This window comes from Parasteatoda tepidariorum, chromosome 5 (assembly GCF_043381705.1).
Source record: "Parasteatoda tepidariorum isolate YZ-2023 chromosome 5, CAS_Ptep_4.0, whole genome shotgun sequence".
NCBI classification, from domain to species: Eukaryota; Metazoa; Arthropoda; class Arachnida; order Araneae; family Theridiidae; genus Parasteatoda; species Parasteatoda tepidariorum.
This window is the reverse complement of record NC_092208.1, coordinates 47346506-47361279: the sequence shown is the minus strand read 5'-3', so window position 1 is coordinate 47361279 and position 14774 is coordinate 47346506. Positions and strand designations below refer to the sequence as shown.

The window sequence follows — 14774 nt, the reverse complement described above, 5'->3', positions numbered from 1 at the left end:
AAACATAAGATAGAGCTATGTAAAAAGAGTGAATATTAACATTTAAAATAGTAATTCGGTTTATTATAAATTTTAAATCCTTTATGTAACAAATTGAAATCTAACTCGAAAATAAATCAGCAACACAGCTAGAAATGCTAATTCTTTCTAAATGAATTAGTTAAAAAAAAGTATAATGATATAAATATTTAAAAGTTTTTTTATATTTTGTCAAATATTATTAGTTCGGCACCTTTTTCTGAATATTTATTTAAAAATTAATATTTGTAGGTACCGACAACCAAACGCTATTTTCAATACTAGGCCCGTCATAATCAGGTAGTCTCCGAACATACATAGTTCTAAGCGAAATTAACAGTTTTTAAATGACTTTATAACTAAAAGTATCCCACATTTTTATTTTTGAAAACAAATGAAAGAATTATTTAACTGAATCCATTTTCACATTTTGTCTGCAGAGAAAGAGAGCGAATCACAGTGTTTGATGAGCATAGTTTCTTTTTTATTCTTGTAATTTTTAAAAAAAAATTTTTTTAGAAAAAGAGCAAATATGTGGTATTTAACTACACAAATTATTTAAAATTACAGCTTAAATGAAACTACCTGAAATCTTAGAATTCAGTTTAAATCCGTAAGTTAAATAAAGGTTAAATAGTTTAAATCTATAATAATAAAATGTAAGGCGATCTTATGAAGATATTAAACTGCAGACGAAATTTCTTCAATTGTTTAAAAGATTATATTAGAGATATTTGCAAGCTTACAGCTCTATTAAATCAAAAAAGCAGTTCATTTGCACCTTTTTAATGATTCAAAAAATCTTTATTCGTATAAGCTCAATAATTAAAATTGATGGCTTGTGGGTGCTACCCAACGAATAATTATTTCTTAAGTTATCTGAAACCTATCGTCTGTGGTAACACGTTTGAAAGGTGTTTCTACAAAACTAGTCATTTAAAATGAACGGTTTTTGAAATAAAACTAGTTTTTCTAAGAAAGAAAATTATCCGAGCTAAGTTCCTATTTCATTTTGGGTACCATAAAAAATTGGCTTACTATTATAGGGCTATTGTTGTTTAATTAATTTTGGCAATTAGTACTAATGACATTGCGGTAATAAATGTTGTTGTAGCAAATAAAAAATATACTAATATGGGCACGAATGCTCAGGGGATAGAGTGTTCACTTTCCAATGAGGTGAACCGATTTAAAATCCCAGCCATGGCTGGTCGATACGAATTCCGCATCTGGTTTGCACTAATCAAAGTGCTGATGTAAAATATCCTCAGTGGTGGACAGATCATAGGTTAGAGTCTCCTTGCCGTCAAGCTAACCGTGGGAGATTTTCGTGGTTTTAATCTCTATGTAACACAAATGTGGGTTAGTTCCACCAAAAAGTCCTCCACGAAGGCAATTTTCAACCAATACATAATCCAAGAGTTCTCTTGTCTTCTGGATTTGGTTGAAAATTACAAGGCTACGGAGTTGAACATTAGTAGTCATAAACCCAAAATTGGGTTGCCTGTTCAACGACGGTTATAAAATAAAATAAAGGTACTAAAGGTAAATACCAAGGCACCTGTTACATGTAAGTACTGTGGAAATAGATTTTTTCATCCTCCGAAAAGAGTTTTGCTTGATTGTGGTTGCTTTGACTTGATTGAATTGATTACGAGCAATAGCATTGTTCTAAACGACACTGAAAATAGTTGATATTTACTTTGACAAGATGAACTGCTGAAAACGCGTTTTTCTGATTCTGATAAGGTAAAGTCACCGGAAAGTTCAACAAATCATAATAAATAAATAATACAGAATTATTTTCTTAAAAAAAATAATTGCATCCGCATATGTATTTCGGTTTTGTTGCATGATTTCGTTATTTTGATTAGTATTGATTTGAATATTTACATTTTTCACCGTACGCTGAACGGCTGTACAGCTAGCGTATATACATATGTGTATAAATGAGAATAGTTCAGAACCTTTTTTGTCTTGTAGATAGTTTTTCGATTTTATTACAAGCTGCCATTTTGCAAATTTTAGTTTTTATTATTTATTTATAATCCCTGTTTATTTATTTTGCGACGGAATATTTTTTATTACAATTAATGGTCCAGTTGTAATATTTATTAATTAATATAAGTTACAAGATTTTGAAACATTTAGGTAATTAATATAACTAAATTATGATGTAAAACCATTTCCATGATGCACAATCTGTTTGCAAAAAATAAATAAATAGTAGTAATATATACCTGTCGAGTAAATGTATCCATTATTGCCATGCATTGATTGAGTTCCTTTCCTGCTTTCGTGTAATAATAAAGAAAATCATACCACAACCACGGCTGTAATATTCTTTCAGTAGCTAGTTTACAAAATCTGCAACAAATAAAATTTTAAAAAATATGTTTTAAATAATTTAAAAAGTAAAGTTTTTATCTTTTTCTCTCCTTAATATTTTCTTGATTTTGACTCACAGGAAAAATTAGTTAAGTAATAGTTAAGTAGAATAGCATTTTAGTTAAGTAAAATTATAAGATTTATCAACTAACAAATTAATTGATTATTCTTAAATTTTTAAGTATGGCATAATTATAAATCAAGTTAGTTAAAAAAAAAATGAAAGCGCATATAAAACAATGAGATGAAAGTAATAGTATGCCATGGGTTGCTCATCCCATATCAAAAAGAGTAATTTAAGGATGTTATAGATGGCAGCACTATTGCAAGTTTTGTGAACTTTGAAAGAATCATATCATGTTATCATAGTTCCGTTCTCTGGTGGCGTCATCTACTTTCACAGATGTAAACTATCTTCAATAATGATGAAATAACGAATCCTTCAAAACAATGATGAAAAATGTATATTATTCTTCAATGTATATGATCGATATTAGAAATGTTATTACAATTTATAATATAATGCTTTAAAAAATATTAATTCTATATTAAAAAGTTATATAAAAGGCAGATTTTTTTAGAAACAACAATGTAAATTTTTTTTTATAAGGAATAATAAATACTATTTAAAAATTATACTAAAAATATATCTTTTCATAATTTGTAACAAGCACCGTAAAATGAATAATTTTATTATGCAATACAAATAAATAATATTGTTGTTAGAAATATGAAAGCACACATTTCTGTTTTTAAAATCTCTTTTTTAAATTTTTGCCTAAGAGTGTTTTTTTTTCTCGTTTCCTTTCTTTATTTAATTTATTCTTGAATAACGATTTAAAAATCTTACTTGTGCAAAGCTATAACATATGGTGACTCGTTTGTTTGAGCATTTATTTTCTTTCCCATTGCAGTTTCTGAAATAAAACAAACATCAATATTATCGCAACTTCAACTATGACAAATTCATAAATTCGAATGTTTAGATAGTTTTTCTATTCTATTACAAGCTGCAATTTTACAAATTTTAGTTTTTATTATATATTTATAATTCCTGTTTACTTATTTGGTGACGGAATATTTTTTTTCTTCAAAAGACATGTACAGTGAGTAAGAAAGAAAAAAAAAAGATATCACAATGAATAACTTTCGTTCTAATGATTAGATTTTCAAGAATTAAGTGTCAATCTTAATGGTTCTTGGGGGTGACCTCAAATATACTAATTAGTTAGTGCTAACTATTAATTAAGTTACGAAATCAGGCACAAAAATGTACTTTCTCTGAATAAACATGTACCTTTTTTTTCACATATTTGAAATCAACGAAACTGAATCAATGACAAGCTGGCAAAACATCGTGTGTTGGTTGCTAAGCAACCAAGNTTTCTGGCTAAAGAAAACAGACGGTTTTCTTTTTAATCTTCTTTGAAAATAAAATTTGAATCTATTAATAAATTAATTATGATTTTCAAAGATTTTAGAATCCGAACGTTGAACTTCTTATCTGACATTTATTCTTTTTAAAGTTGTTTTAACGTCATTTGTCTGAAAATTTTGTACTTAAACCAAATTTAGGAAGTTATTATAAATTTATGAGGAGTTGTAAGACTAATTGCTTTTACACCTCAGTTCGAGTCTCTTAGGTACGGAAAAAAATAAAATAAAAAAATCTCGATGCTGATGCACAATCTCGAGGTTTAATCTCTCTCTATATATATAATTGTATTTTTATTAAAGATCATTTCATTCTGAAAAATATTTAATTTATATGATTTTCTTGAATAAGCACGATTTGCAAATATCATCCCCATGTTTCTACACATTCCGAAATTGACTTATGCAAACACGGTTCTTCCGTTCTAACCTGCTCTACATGCTCTTTCAACCTTTCACTGCTTTTCGATTGCGGTCAGTTTCTTATTTATCACCAAATATGGCTACTAAGCTTTTTTTGTTTTATTCCTTTAAGATTCTCACCATCACTACCGACATCTGACACAATAGCTTCATTTTAAGTAGAGTTCGTAGGGACCCCACGAACTCTACATAAAATTAAGGAATTAAAACTTAAAATGAAATTAAAAATGTGGCAGCGAAACTAAGAAGTTGTATTTGATTATGCTTATATTCAGTAAAACATTCAATATTTAATTTCAAAAACTTGTAAATTTGCGGTCCCGAAATGTTGGATGATAAAATTTTAAATTTAATGATAACTTTATAATTTCGATGCCGATAACACAGTTTTCTTACTTTTTTAAGGACACATAACTCCTGTTAAAATATTAAAATACAGATGTTTGCTAGTACGAATATAAAAACTTAGTTTTTCTAAATTGAAAGTTCAGATTGAAAAAAAAAAGAGTTTCAAATCTTTGAAAAAGTTAATTAGTCAAAAGTTGGCGTCACAGCCCTGAGGTCTCTGTTAATTTGAATAGTAAATTTTATTAGGTTTTTTGTAGTATTTTGTAGGTGCAGATTATTTAGACATATGCTAATCTTAATTAGAGTTTTACTAATTTTAATTGTTAAATTCGACAAAATAACATTCCACTGCTCCGACATTCTAAAAGGAAAAATAGTGGCACTTTATGGAGATGGAAAATATATCAGATAAATTAGTCGGATATTGAATATATTTTATTATACAGCTAGAAGATGGCGTTTGAGGTAAATAAATTGCATTTATAAATTTAAATTTCATGATTGAAGAGTATATAATTCGAAATAAATTCCTTATTATTTAAGAGCATAAAGTTGTAATGATTTCAAGTCTTTAAAAATAGTAACTACGTCAATGTATGTTGCATTATACTATGTTGATGTATGTTGTATTATACTATGTTGATGTATGTTAAATGTAAAAAAATTAAAAAAAAATCAATACTTTGGCTCGAACAAAAATGTATTGCAGCAGATCATAGTCTTTAAATGGCAAGGTTAGAAAAATAAAAAAAAGGCAAAAGATTTATGATGATTTAGTTTTCGTCTGCTTACTAGGGTCAAGGTTTTGCTACATCTAGGGAAAACTCATGGTCAATGTGAAAATTATGTAAGTAACCATGTAAAAAAATACGCATGCTTTGTAACATTTGTAAAATAACAAGTAATTTTTCGAATAAGAATTTTTTAAGAAGTTAGCTGTTTAGAAGTTAGCTGTAATCCACTCTTGAAACTACCAATCATGCATAAAATATCATACTACCCTACATGGGGGCTCAACAATTTGCACCTCATAAGATTTGCAAATGACACTAATTAAACTCAGTTTTCAGTAAAAAGAATGGATATTATTTACACACTCATTTCTTTGGCTTATCAAAAAATGTAATTTAAAAAAATTAAAAGAAAGGAAAATTTAGGCTTGTAATACCCCTAATTAAACAAGAGTAACAATTGCTACAGTTTCTACAATACTTAGTTAACTCTGATATACTTCTTATGAGATAATTTCTTTTGCCGACGATTTTGTCCTTTTTTTGTTATTAGTTGAAGCCATCTTACGCATTCTTCTAATTTTTACATTTTATATTTGAAATTTCTAAGTTAAATGTCACGCATTAAATGACCCCTAGTCCCAAGAATCAAAGTTAAATAGTTGCAAGACCAATAATTCTTAAAAAAAATTAACTACTCTGGTTCAATGAAGCAATTATCAATGAATCATTAGTATTCTTGTTTCCTTATTACGAAATATTAGAAGAAATTTGTATTCATAATTTCTTCAGATGGTGTGTTAAAGCTATTATTATAGGTTGTTTAAGCAAAAAGATAGAGATAGAACAATGTTTTAGATGATGATTTTAAAAATAGAATGGTTTTGGAATCTTTTTACAATTTTCTATTTCAGTAGCTGTTTAACACAATAAGGCATATCGAGCATTTTCCAGATATAGCAATATTTCTTTGAAATATTGCTATAAAGCATATTGCTATATTGCTATAACGCATATATGCTTTATATCTGGAATAAAGCATATTGCTATATTCCAGATATAAAGCATATTGCTATATTGCTATAGCAATATTTATTTGAAATATTGCTATAAAGTTGCTAAAGTTGAGAAATAATATTAACAACTTTTTTAAGCAAATTCTTTCAACATTATCCTTTTTAAAAGGGCCTAAAAGTTAGCTGGCAAGAATAACTTTGAACGTCTAAATAAAATTGTATGTTCATAATTTTTCGTTCATTTAAAAAAACAAAGCAAATTGTTGTATTTTTTGTCGTGCACACGTACGCATTTACTTTTCATTACTCAAATACATGAGAAGCAATAAAAAAAGACAATCAATAATTTATTTAAATTTTTGGAAGAAAAAAAATAATATGCTTAGAAAATAGTCAGCTGTTCAGAATCTAATAATTTTGATCAGCAGAATATTTTAAATTTCTTAGCAAGATTTAATTCTTAGCTGGCTGAAAATAATTCTAAGTTTTTTTTTCACTAAAAACTTGACAATAACTTGAAAAAGCAATTTTACTTTAAAGGAAAACATAAATCAAAGTACTAAAACAATTGAGTAGTATATTAAAGGAAAAATAGTATACGTGGTAGCGCAAAGGACAAGATTTTGAGAAATGTTAAAATTTATGTAAATAGTTGGAAAAATAATTTTGCGAAACACGCGCGAAAAGGTAATTAACAAATTTATTTTAAGATTAAGGCGATATATAAAGTGTTAAGAAATTTAAAGATGCTTAAAAATGTTGACTACGTATTCGTATTAATCAATATTAAAATATGTATTAATACATATGTTATAAAATATATATTGAAGAAATTGATAAACATGTGACTCCAAATCTATGCATACGTTTATATATTATTGAAATTGCATCAACTATTGAAAGATCAAACTGAAAAATAAAATAGAAAAAAAAGCTGATGTATAAACACATTCTATCAGAAACATGCTTTTATAAAACTCAACATTCGTTGAATGAAATGTTTCTATTCAATTAAATGGTTTATTCAAATATCTTTATTAAATTACGAATGAATTTTTAGACGGCAAAAAAAGAAACATCGAAAAAAATGGATTAGCAATCGGTTATTATCGAAGAAAATATGAATGAAATTTTATTCTACCCACGCGTAAGTCAAGTTCTTCATAAGTTAACCACATTTAAATATTAATCGCCTCCTTTAAATATTTCTTTATTATAGCCAAATTATTATCTTAAAAGTAGTTAATTTAAATTTTTCTCTGCTTCTACCGAATAAAAATTTTTCAAACTTTAGATTTTGTGATAGACAAATACGTAGATTAATATGGTATAAGAAATTTATACCTCATAGCTCAAAATTTTTTTATCCGCAATTAAATTAAATAATAAAAAATTATGAATAATTATTAAAAATTATTTTTTGCATGAAAATATCTTTGGATAAATGAATTTTAACAAAGGGTGCAATTTTTTTAAAAATTGCTTAATTAGTTTTAAAAATATGACTAAAAACATAAAAAATGAAATTAACATTAAGGAAACCGAGCTTTCGATCGCTCTCCTGACCAAACTATGGGGACCATATTTTCCAGATTGCGGCTACCCCTTATGTTTTGAAATATAGTTAAAAATATAGTTAAAAATCCAAATATGTAAAAAAAGTTAGATGTTTATTCCGAGAATGTACGTTTTTGTGTCCGTTTTCATAACTTAATCAATAGTTAGCACTAACTAATTCGGATATTTGATGTCACCCTCAGGATTGACACTTAGTACTTGAAAATCTGATCATTAGAACGAAAGTCATTCAACGTGACATCTTTTTTTTCTTTGCAGACTGTACAGCTTTTGGGGGATAAATAAGCAAATTCCAAATATCTAGAACTATCAAATTATCGTCGCTGAGCCAAAGATTTTCATTTACTTTTTAATTATTTATTTTCAAAAATTTTATTTTTTGAACTATCATTATTTCTCTAACAAAGAATTAAGTGCATTAGAAATACGAAGTTTTTTTTTTCAAGCAAAATTTTTATTCTTATGCTTGATTTTGTAATCGAAAAAGAGTTTTTCCTAATTGAGTTTAATACAAATATCCATTTTTAAACAGAAATCAAAAGTAATTCATAGAAAAGCTAAGATTTTCTGAAGATTTGACATTCGTTAGGTAAAAGAAGAAATTGTTTTTTTCTGTCTTCAGTTTCATTAAAAAAAATTATTCAAATAGTTTCTTACCCTTTTTGGAGACTAAATCTTTTTAAGATGAATGAAATTCGAAAATTAGTCTCGATAAGAAACTTTAAATTACTCTCGGGAAGAAAAAGTTAATTTAAATTTTAGAAGTAAGAATTGAAAGAAATAAACTTTTAACCTGATTATTTGCGCTAAAAGGTAGCTTGGAATGTATAAGAAGGTGCATTTCTTCCTTCAATATATTCTTCAACCTTTTTTTATATTTGGTGCACTATAAAATTTGCTAAAATACTGAAACTTTTTTTATCACAAAAGAAACCCCATTTATTTCAACTTGTAAGAAATTGTAGATATTAATTCATTCTAAAGCTATTTTTACAGTATGATTATTTCACCTTTTTGTCTAACTACTTTACTTCCACCGAATTACTGACGAATTCCTAAATATTGGAAGTTAATAATACACAATTCTTAAACCATGTTTTTTATAGTTACAATTTAAAGTCGACGTATTTTATGAGCATTTTTCGATTTATTATAGTTGGTCTAAAAAATTTCAACGTAGGGGAAACATGGTTATGATTACAGATATTACTTAGTTGATGAGCATTAGATTTTAACATCCAACAGTATCACATGACGTTTTTGGTCTATCAGCCATTTGCATGTAAAATCAATAAGTTATAAACCTTTATTTATGTTATAAATTATAAATCAATGATTTATATGGTTATAATATTATTAAATTATAAAATATGATTAAAAAATTTAAATTTGAAAAATTTGAAGACTTAAAATTAAAGGACTCAAAACTTTTATTTCAACTCATAGCCAATTAATATTTTTTTTCAGATACTGTGAAAATAATATGTTNAACATGGTTATGATTACAGATATTACTTAGTTGATGAGCATTAGATTTTAACATCCAACAGTATCACATGACGTTTTTGGTCTATCAGCCATTTGCATGTAAAATCAATAAGTTATAAACCTTTATTTATGTTATAAATTATAAATCAATGATTTATATGGTTATAATATTATTAAATTATAAAATATGATTAAAAAATTTAAATTTGAAAAATTTGAAGACTTAAAATTAAAAGACTCAAAACTTTTATTTCAACTCATAATCAATTAATATTTTTTTTTCAAATACTGTGAAAGTAATAAGCTCAGACATTCCCTTACAAACATTCTTTTATATAAAAATCGTGTTTAAGGCATATTTTTCTAATAAAAATCTCGTATATTAATTAATAAATTATTAAAAAAATTATTTAGTGTAAAAAGTAGTATCATAAGGAAACAGTTAATTTTATTTAGTTATGTCTGACAACTAATATTTTTTTAAAAATTTTCTATAAGAAAGGATTTTAATTTTTCATCATTATACAATGTAATTCTTACCACATATGATATCCAAAGTGCAGAGAGAAGTCATTGATGCAATGTTGATCGAAGTTTCTTTCTTCATTCCTTCAGCTATTTTTACCGTGAAAATATTTGCTTGTTCATTGAAGACTGGAATGAATTCATCCAATATTCTGAAGTGGAAGGAGGGAGTCAGCAACTTCCGTCGATACCGCCATTTATCTCTTTTACTGAAAGCATACGGTTTGTTGCTTTGAAAAAGTACATCACATACCGTGAAGATTAAATGATTTAAACCATAAACGTATTTGAAAAATTCAGTAGTTATTGAAAATGTTAAATTTTAATAAGTTAAGATAAAATTAAACCCATATCAGTTTATATTTTTAAGTATAAAAGAGACGTCTAACATTTATGTTTCAGGTTCAATACTTTCTTAATCACTCAAAATCTTCATTTAAACTCTTAGCTGAACCCCATTGACGTTTAATTTTTTCATATGCCGTGAAGCAGAAAGAAAGCTCTTAGTAAAAAAGTGCTTTTTTTTAACTAAATGAATATTTACTACCGTTAGCTACTACTTGGTTTGTTAAAAGAATAAAGAACATTTGTTTGATGTGAAAACAGGCATGTTTCAGATGAAAAGAATTCTCGCAGATTTCCCGTTATTCGCGTGGCATACATGTCACCTATGCTGGATCAACATGGGTTACTTTGATTATTCACTTCAGACAGAAAATAATTAGTAAGGATATTTCTTTATAAACTTCATTCAATATAAAATTTGTTGATAAATTACATGTTTAAGGCATAAGGTTTCTTATGAATCTTCTTCACCAAGAAGAATAAGGGAAAAAAAACACATGTTGAGTATCTTAAGTTTGAAGCAAAGATACAATTTTGAACTATACTATCTGGCCATAAATAATTAAAATTAAAATTGGACAGAAATCTTAAACATTAAAAAAGTTTTCATTTTGGAGACTAATTAACGACCTTGACTACGTTTTAAAAGTTGCCGATTTTGTGTAGTTTTTCCAGCCAGGTGGAAAACATTAAAATCAACCAATAATTTTCATATATTGCGAGTCCAGACCGTAAAACGTTAGAGAAATTATAGGAAATTAAGCATATAAAATTACACCATAAAGGCTTTTTACTTTTTAAAAATTTTAATTTTTCTTCATACTGTCATTTTACACCATTTCCATAACTGGGAGATAAGGCGCTGGCAAAGTCTCAGCCTTTTTGTCATGAAGAACTGTTAAAAACTCACAACATTTATTAAAGTAACATATTATTCTCTAAAAAGCTTTATTTGACATTTGAGTTATAGTCTTGGCATTTCAAACTTAAACTAGTTTATTCCCACCANGGTACTGCGTTTTTTAAATGAATCAAATATGACGTTTGCCAGTTCCACAATCAAGCCAATGATTTACAGAGGTTTCTGCACAGAAATCTGAAAGAGGTTTTCCATTTACGTAGATGTTCATAATTGCTTTTAACGCTTCTTGTTTAAGATCAGTACGTATTAATGTGTTTTTTTGTAAGTTCATTGCTGAAAAGCCCCTTTCAACCTCCGCAGTACTCCCAGATGGAGAAAACATCAATTCCACCATGCGCAGTATGTAGCTGTATTTCTAGATTAGAGGGTCATTTTAGAAGTGAGGCGGTAGACTCTTGTAAGATAACAAAAATTGAAAATGTATCACGAACATTAACGGGAAAATAGCCGTCCGCGCGGACGTCGGATTCGAGAAATTCATTGTCCGCAGGGAATTTTTGACCGCCGAGGACGGGCGGTTTTTCGAGCCCTGATATATATATAATGTATATAATTTATATAAGTGTTGAGCATTTAAAAATTCCCCATAGCATTTAATGTTAAAGCATGAGATTTTAATTTATGTACATAGGTATAGATATAAAAAAAAATAACGTTTTGAAACTGTCATAAAAATGTTAAAAAATTTTTCAATCATTTCCGATTTTCTTAAATATTTGAGGAGTCACAGAAGTTTACTTGTAAATATTGTTTTAACCTTACCTTTTAAGTAATCCTTCTTTCAACAGAGGAGCGAGTAAGTCGTATTCAAACCCTTTACTAAGAATATCATTACTGCTCAATACAGGCTGTTGATTTTGAAAATAAATGATTAAAATTAAAATTACATTAAAAAAATTTGGTAATACATATTTTGTTTCACAAAAATAGTTGACTTGAAATTGAAGAATAAACTAACTCTTATAAAAGGTAAACTAAGAAACTGTTATTAGAACATTTCGCAGCTATTATTAAAGCTTTTTTATTTCTTTTATTTACTTTTTAATCAAACTATTAAAGCTTTTATGGAGCTTCGAATCCAATTTCTTTTTACAGAGAAATAAGAATTAAGGGTCAAAATGTATTTTTGAAAACAACTCTGAAAAATTTTAAATTACGAAACAGTTAGTATACTAAAAAAATGTATGGTCAAAATTACCATAAAATGGTACCATTTACCAATTATCTGGCTATGTGAGAACATCGAAAAAACTCAATAATTTTCAACGAAGGACTTTACCAATGAATTTGGCAAATTTGGAAAATAAAATATATTTTGTTTTCCAAAATTTCTGCTTTTGAATTATAAATTTTCTTAAATTCGTGAATATTTTTCTAATTTTTTTTGTTCTTTTCCTTTGGGAAATCTTTATATATTTTTCATTGATTTCTCAATATACAACATTTAATTAATAACATTTTTGTGACTGTAATAATTACATTTTATCAACTTGACACTTTGGATTTTGAAAACAAATTCCAGCTTTACCTCACTAACTTTTTTAAAAATATAATATAGTCTTACTTCAACTGTTTCTGCTTTGTAGAGAATTAAAATTTTCTTGAAACCTCCCCAAAATAGCCACATTCCATCTTTTTGAAAAACATGGGAATAAGCACACACCATTTGAAAGAATACTAAAAAAAATAATAATAACCGATGAGTTAATTTTTATAATTATGGTTCGTCGAAATGAGTACTTTCATCCTCATGAATAATTTTATTTTAATTTTCAGTTTTTGTTTAAAACTCCTTATTCAAAGTAAGTTCGGTAAACTTTCCATTTAAAAAGGAATACTATGAAAAAGTTTCGAAACTTTTTTTATTTTACTTGATTACGGTAATTTGTATAGTTGGGAGACAATCTTATAAAAGTATTAGCTGAAATACACAGCTTTTTTTTTAACCATTTATTTATTTTTTTACCTGACATTTGTATGCTCAGGAGAAGTTTAGCTGACTCAAAATGTCGGCGCCTCAAATTGTTCCGGGCAAAAATTAAATTTTAATATAAGCTGTCTAAATTAAGATCATATTATTTTATGTTAGAGAAAGGAGCATGACTCAAGCATTGAGAACACTGTTTTGAGAAAACGCCATTTAACTGTTTCAAATACTTACTTAATTGGTATGCGCAAAAGTCAAAAGCGAATCAAAAAATTTTCGATTAACAAAGAAAAAACTGGCAAAAAGAAAACACGCCTTTTCTGAGCGGCGAAAATAGTAAATATAAATTTTTTTGCTCATTATTTTGAATTTAAAAGTGTTTTCTTCAAATTTTTTATAATAAACAATAGCTTTTTACAACAACAAAAATTTTTTTTTATTAAATGAGTTTTAAAGATCTATTGATTTTAAAGATATCTACTTCAGTTTTAATTTTTCCGATATTTTATTTCAAGACTTAAATTTTTTTCATTTCATGAGTTAGAAAGTGAAATAAAAGAAAATATCTGCTCAGTAAAAATTAAAAAATAAATAGAATATATATTTTTTAGAAACTAAAAGAACGAAATTTCAAGCGATTCAAACTTTTCGTTTAATTTGTTTATTATCATTATTATAAATAGATAAATTGGATTTATTTGTGATAAATTTTATAAAAATTGTAGCCTATTTGATCATAATATTCAAAAGTAAATTCGTCCATTTTCATACATTGGCTTTTATTTTATATTAAAGCTAAAAATAATAAAAAATTGTTATAGAAATTTAAAAGTACAATAACAACATATACAAAAAGCTTTGACACATATTCAGTATAATTTTAAGTTTTTGAGCATATCAAAGCTAAACTTTAAAATTATCATGAAAGCAGTGACCTTTTACATATTTGTAAAAATCTTTAAGTGCTTATGGTTTTAATGCCGAGTAGCAAGCTACGCCTCCCTTCCAAAAAAAGAAAGGACTTGGCTCAAAAAATCTAACTTATATTTTGTCCATTTCTTGCACAAAGAGTTTTTAGATATGCTTAAATCTTTTTGTTCAGCAAAAATCTTTTCCAACGAGACGGGTCAAACAGAAAAATCTATTGATTCTAAGTCTCGTGAAAAAGTATAGCCATTCTTATGCTGCAAATGTATTATGGAAATGGCGCCCTGAGCTCCTAAAAATGTGTCCTGTGAAACTGAGTCTGTATATCTGAGCAGCATAAAAGATTACACAATCAACTTCCATACGCATGTTTGGATTCTAACTTCAACCAATAATTATCATAAAAAAATTTAAAAATTTAATGGGAAATAAAAATACTCGGTTTTGTAATTTGTTGAAACTATTTCTTGTCATCTTATCTATTGTACTTATAGTTCAAATTTCCTTTGTCTAAAATACTTTTAGAAACATAACAAATACTACATAAAAACATTTTAAACATAAAAAATTCTCAGAATTGAATTACCAAACTCTTTGTCTATGATTAAAAAAATTTTAAATCCCTAATTTCCGAATCATTAAATATCGAAAAATATATACTGTGAAACGGGATACAAAATAAAGCATTTTCAACGTTTTTCATG

The 14774-nt window shown here is 26.9% G+C and overlaps 1 protein-coding gene and 1 long non-coding RNA gene across 2 annotated transcripts in view; one reads left to right on the top strand and one right to left on the bottom strand.

The window, feature by feature from the left end:
- Window positions 1-14774, top strand: part of LOC139425706 (uncharacterized) — a 150275-nt gene that overhangs the window by 8826 nt on the left and 126675 nt on the right. The gene's annotated exons all lie outside the window — the stretch shown is intronic.
- LOC107441954 (cytochrome P450 4c3) overlaps window positions 1-14774 on the bottom strand; it is a 28427-nt gene that overhangs the window by 12978 nt on the left and 675 nt on the right. The window contains exons 2-6 of the mRNA XM_016055373.3: window positions 12781-12893; window positions 11979-12064; window positions 9965-10158; window positions 3257-3323; window positions 2259-2385 (exon numbers count right to left, since the gene is read on the bottom strand). Coding sequence (XP_015910859.2) covers window positions 2259-2385; window positions 3257-3323; window positions 9965-10158; window positions 11979-12064; window positions 12781-12893 — 587 coding nt within the window. The remainder of the gene's footprint in view (window positions 1-2258; window positions 2386-3256; window positions 3324-9964; window positions 10159-11978; window positions 12065-12780; window positions 12894-14774) is intronic.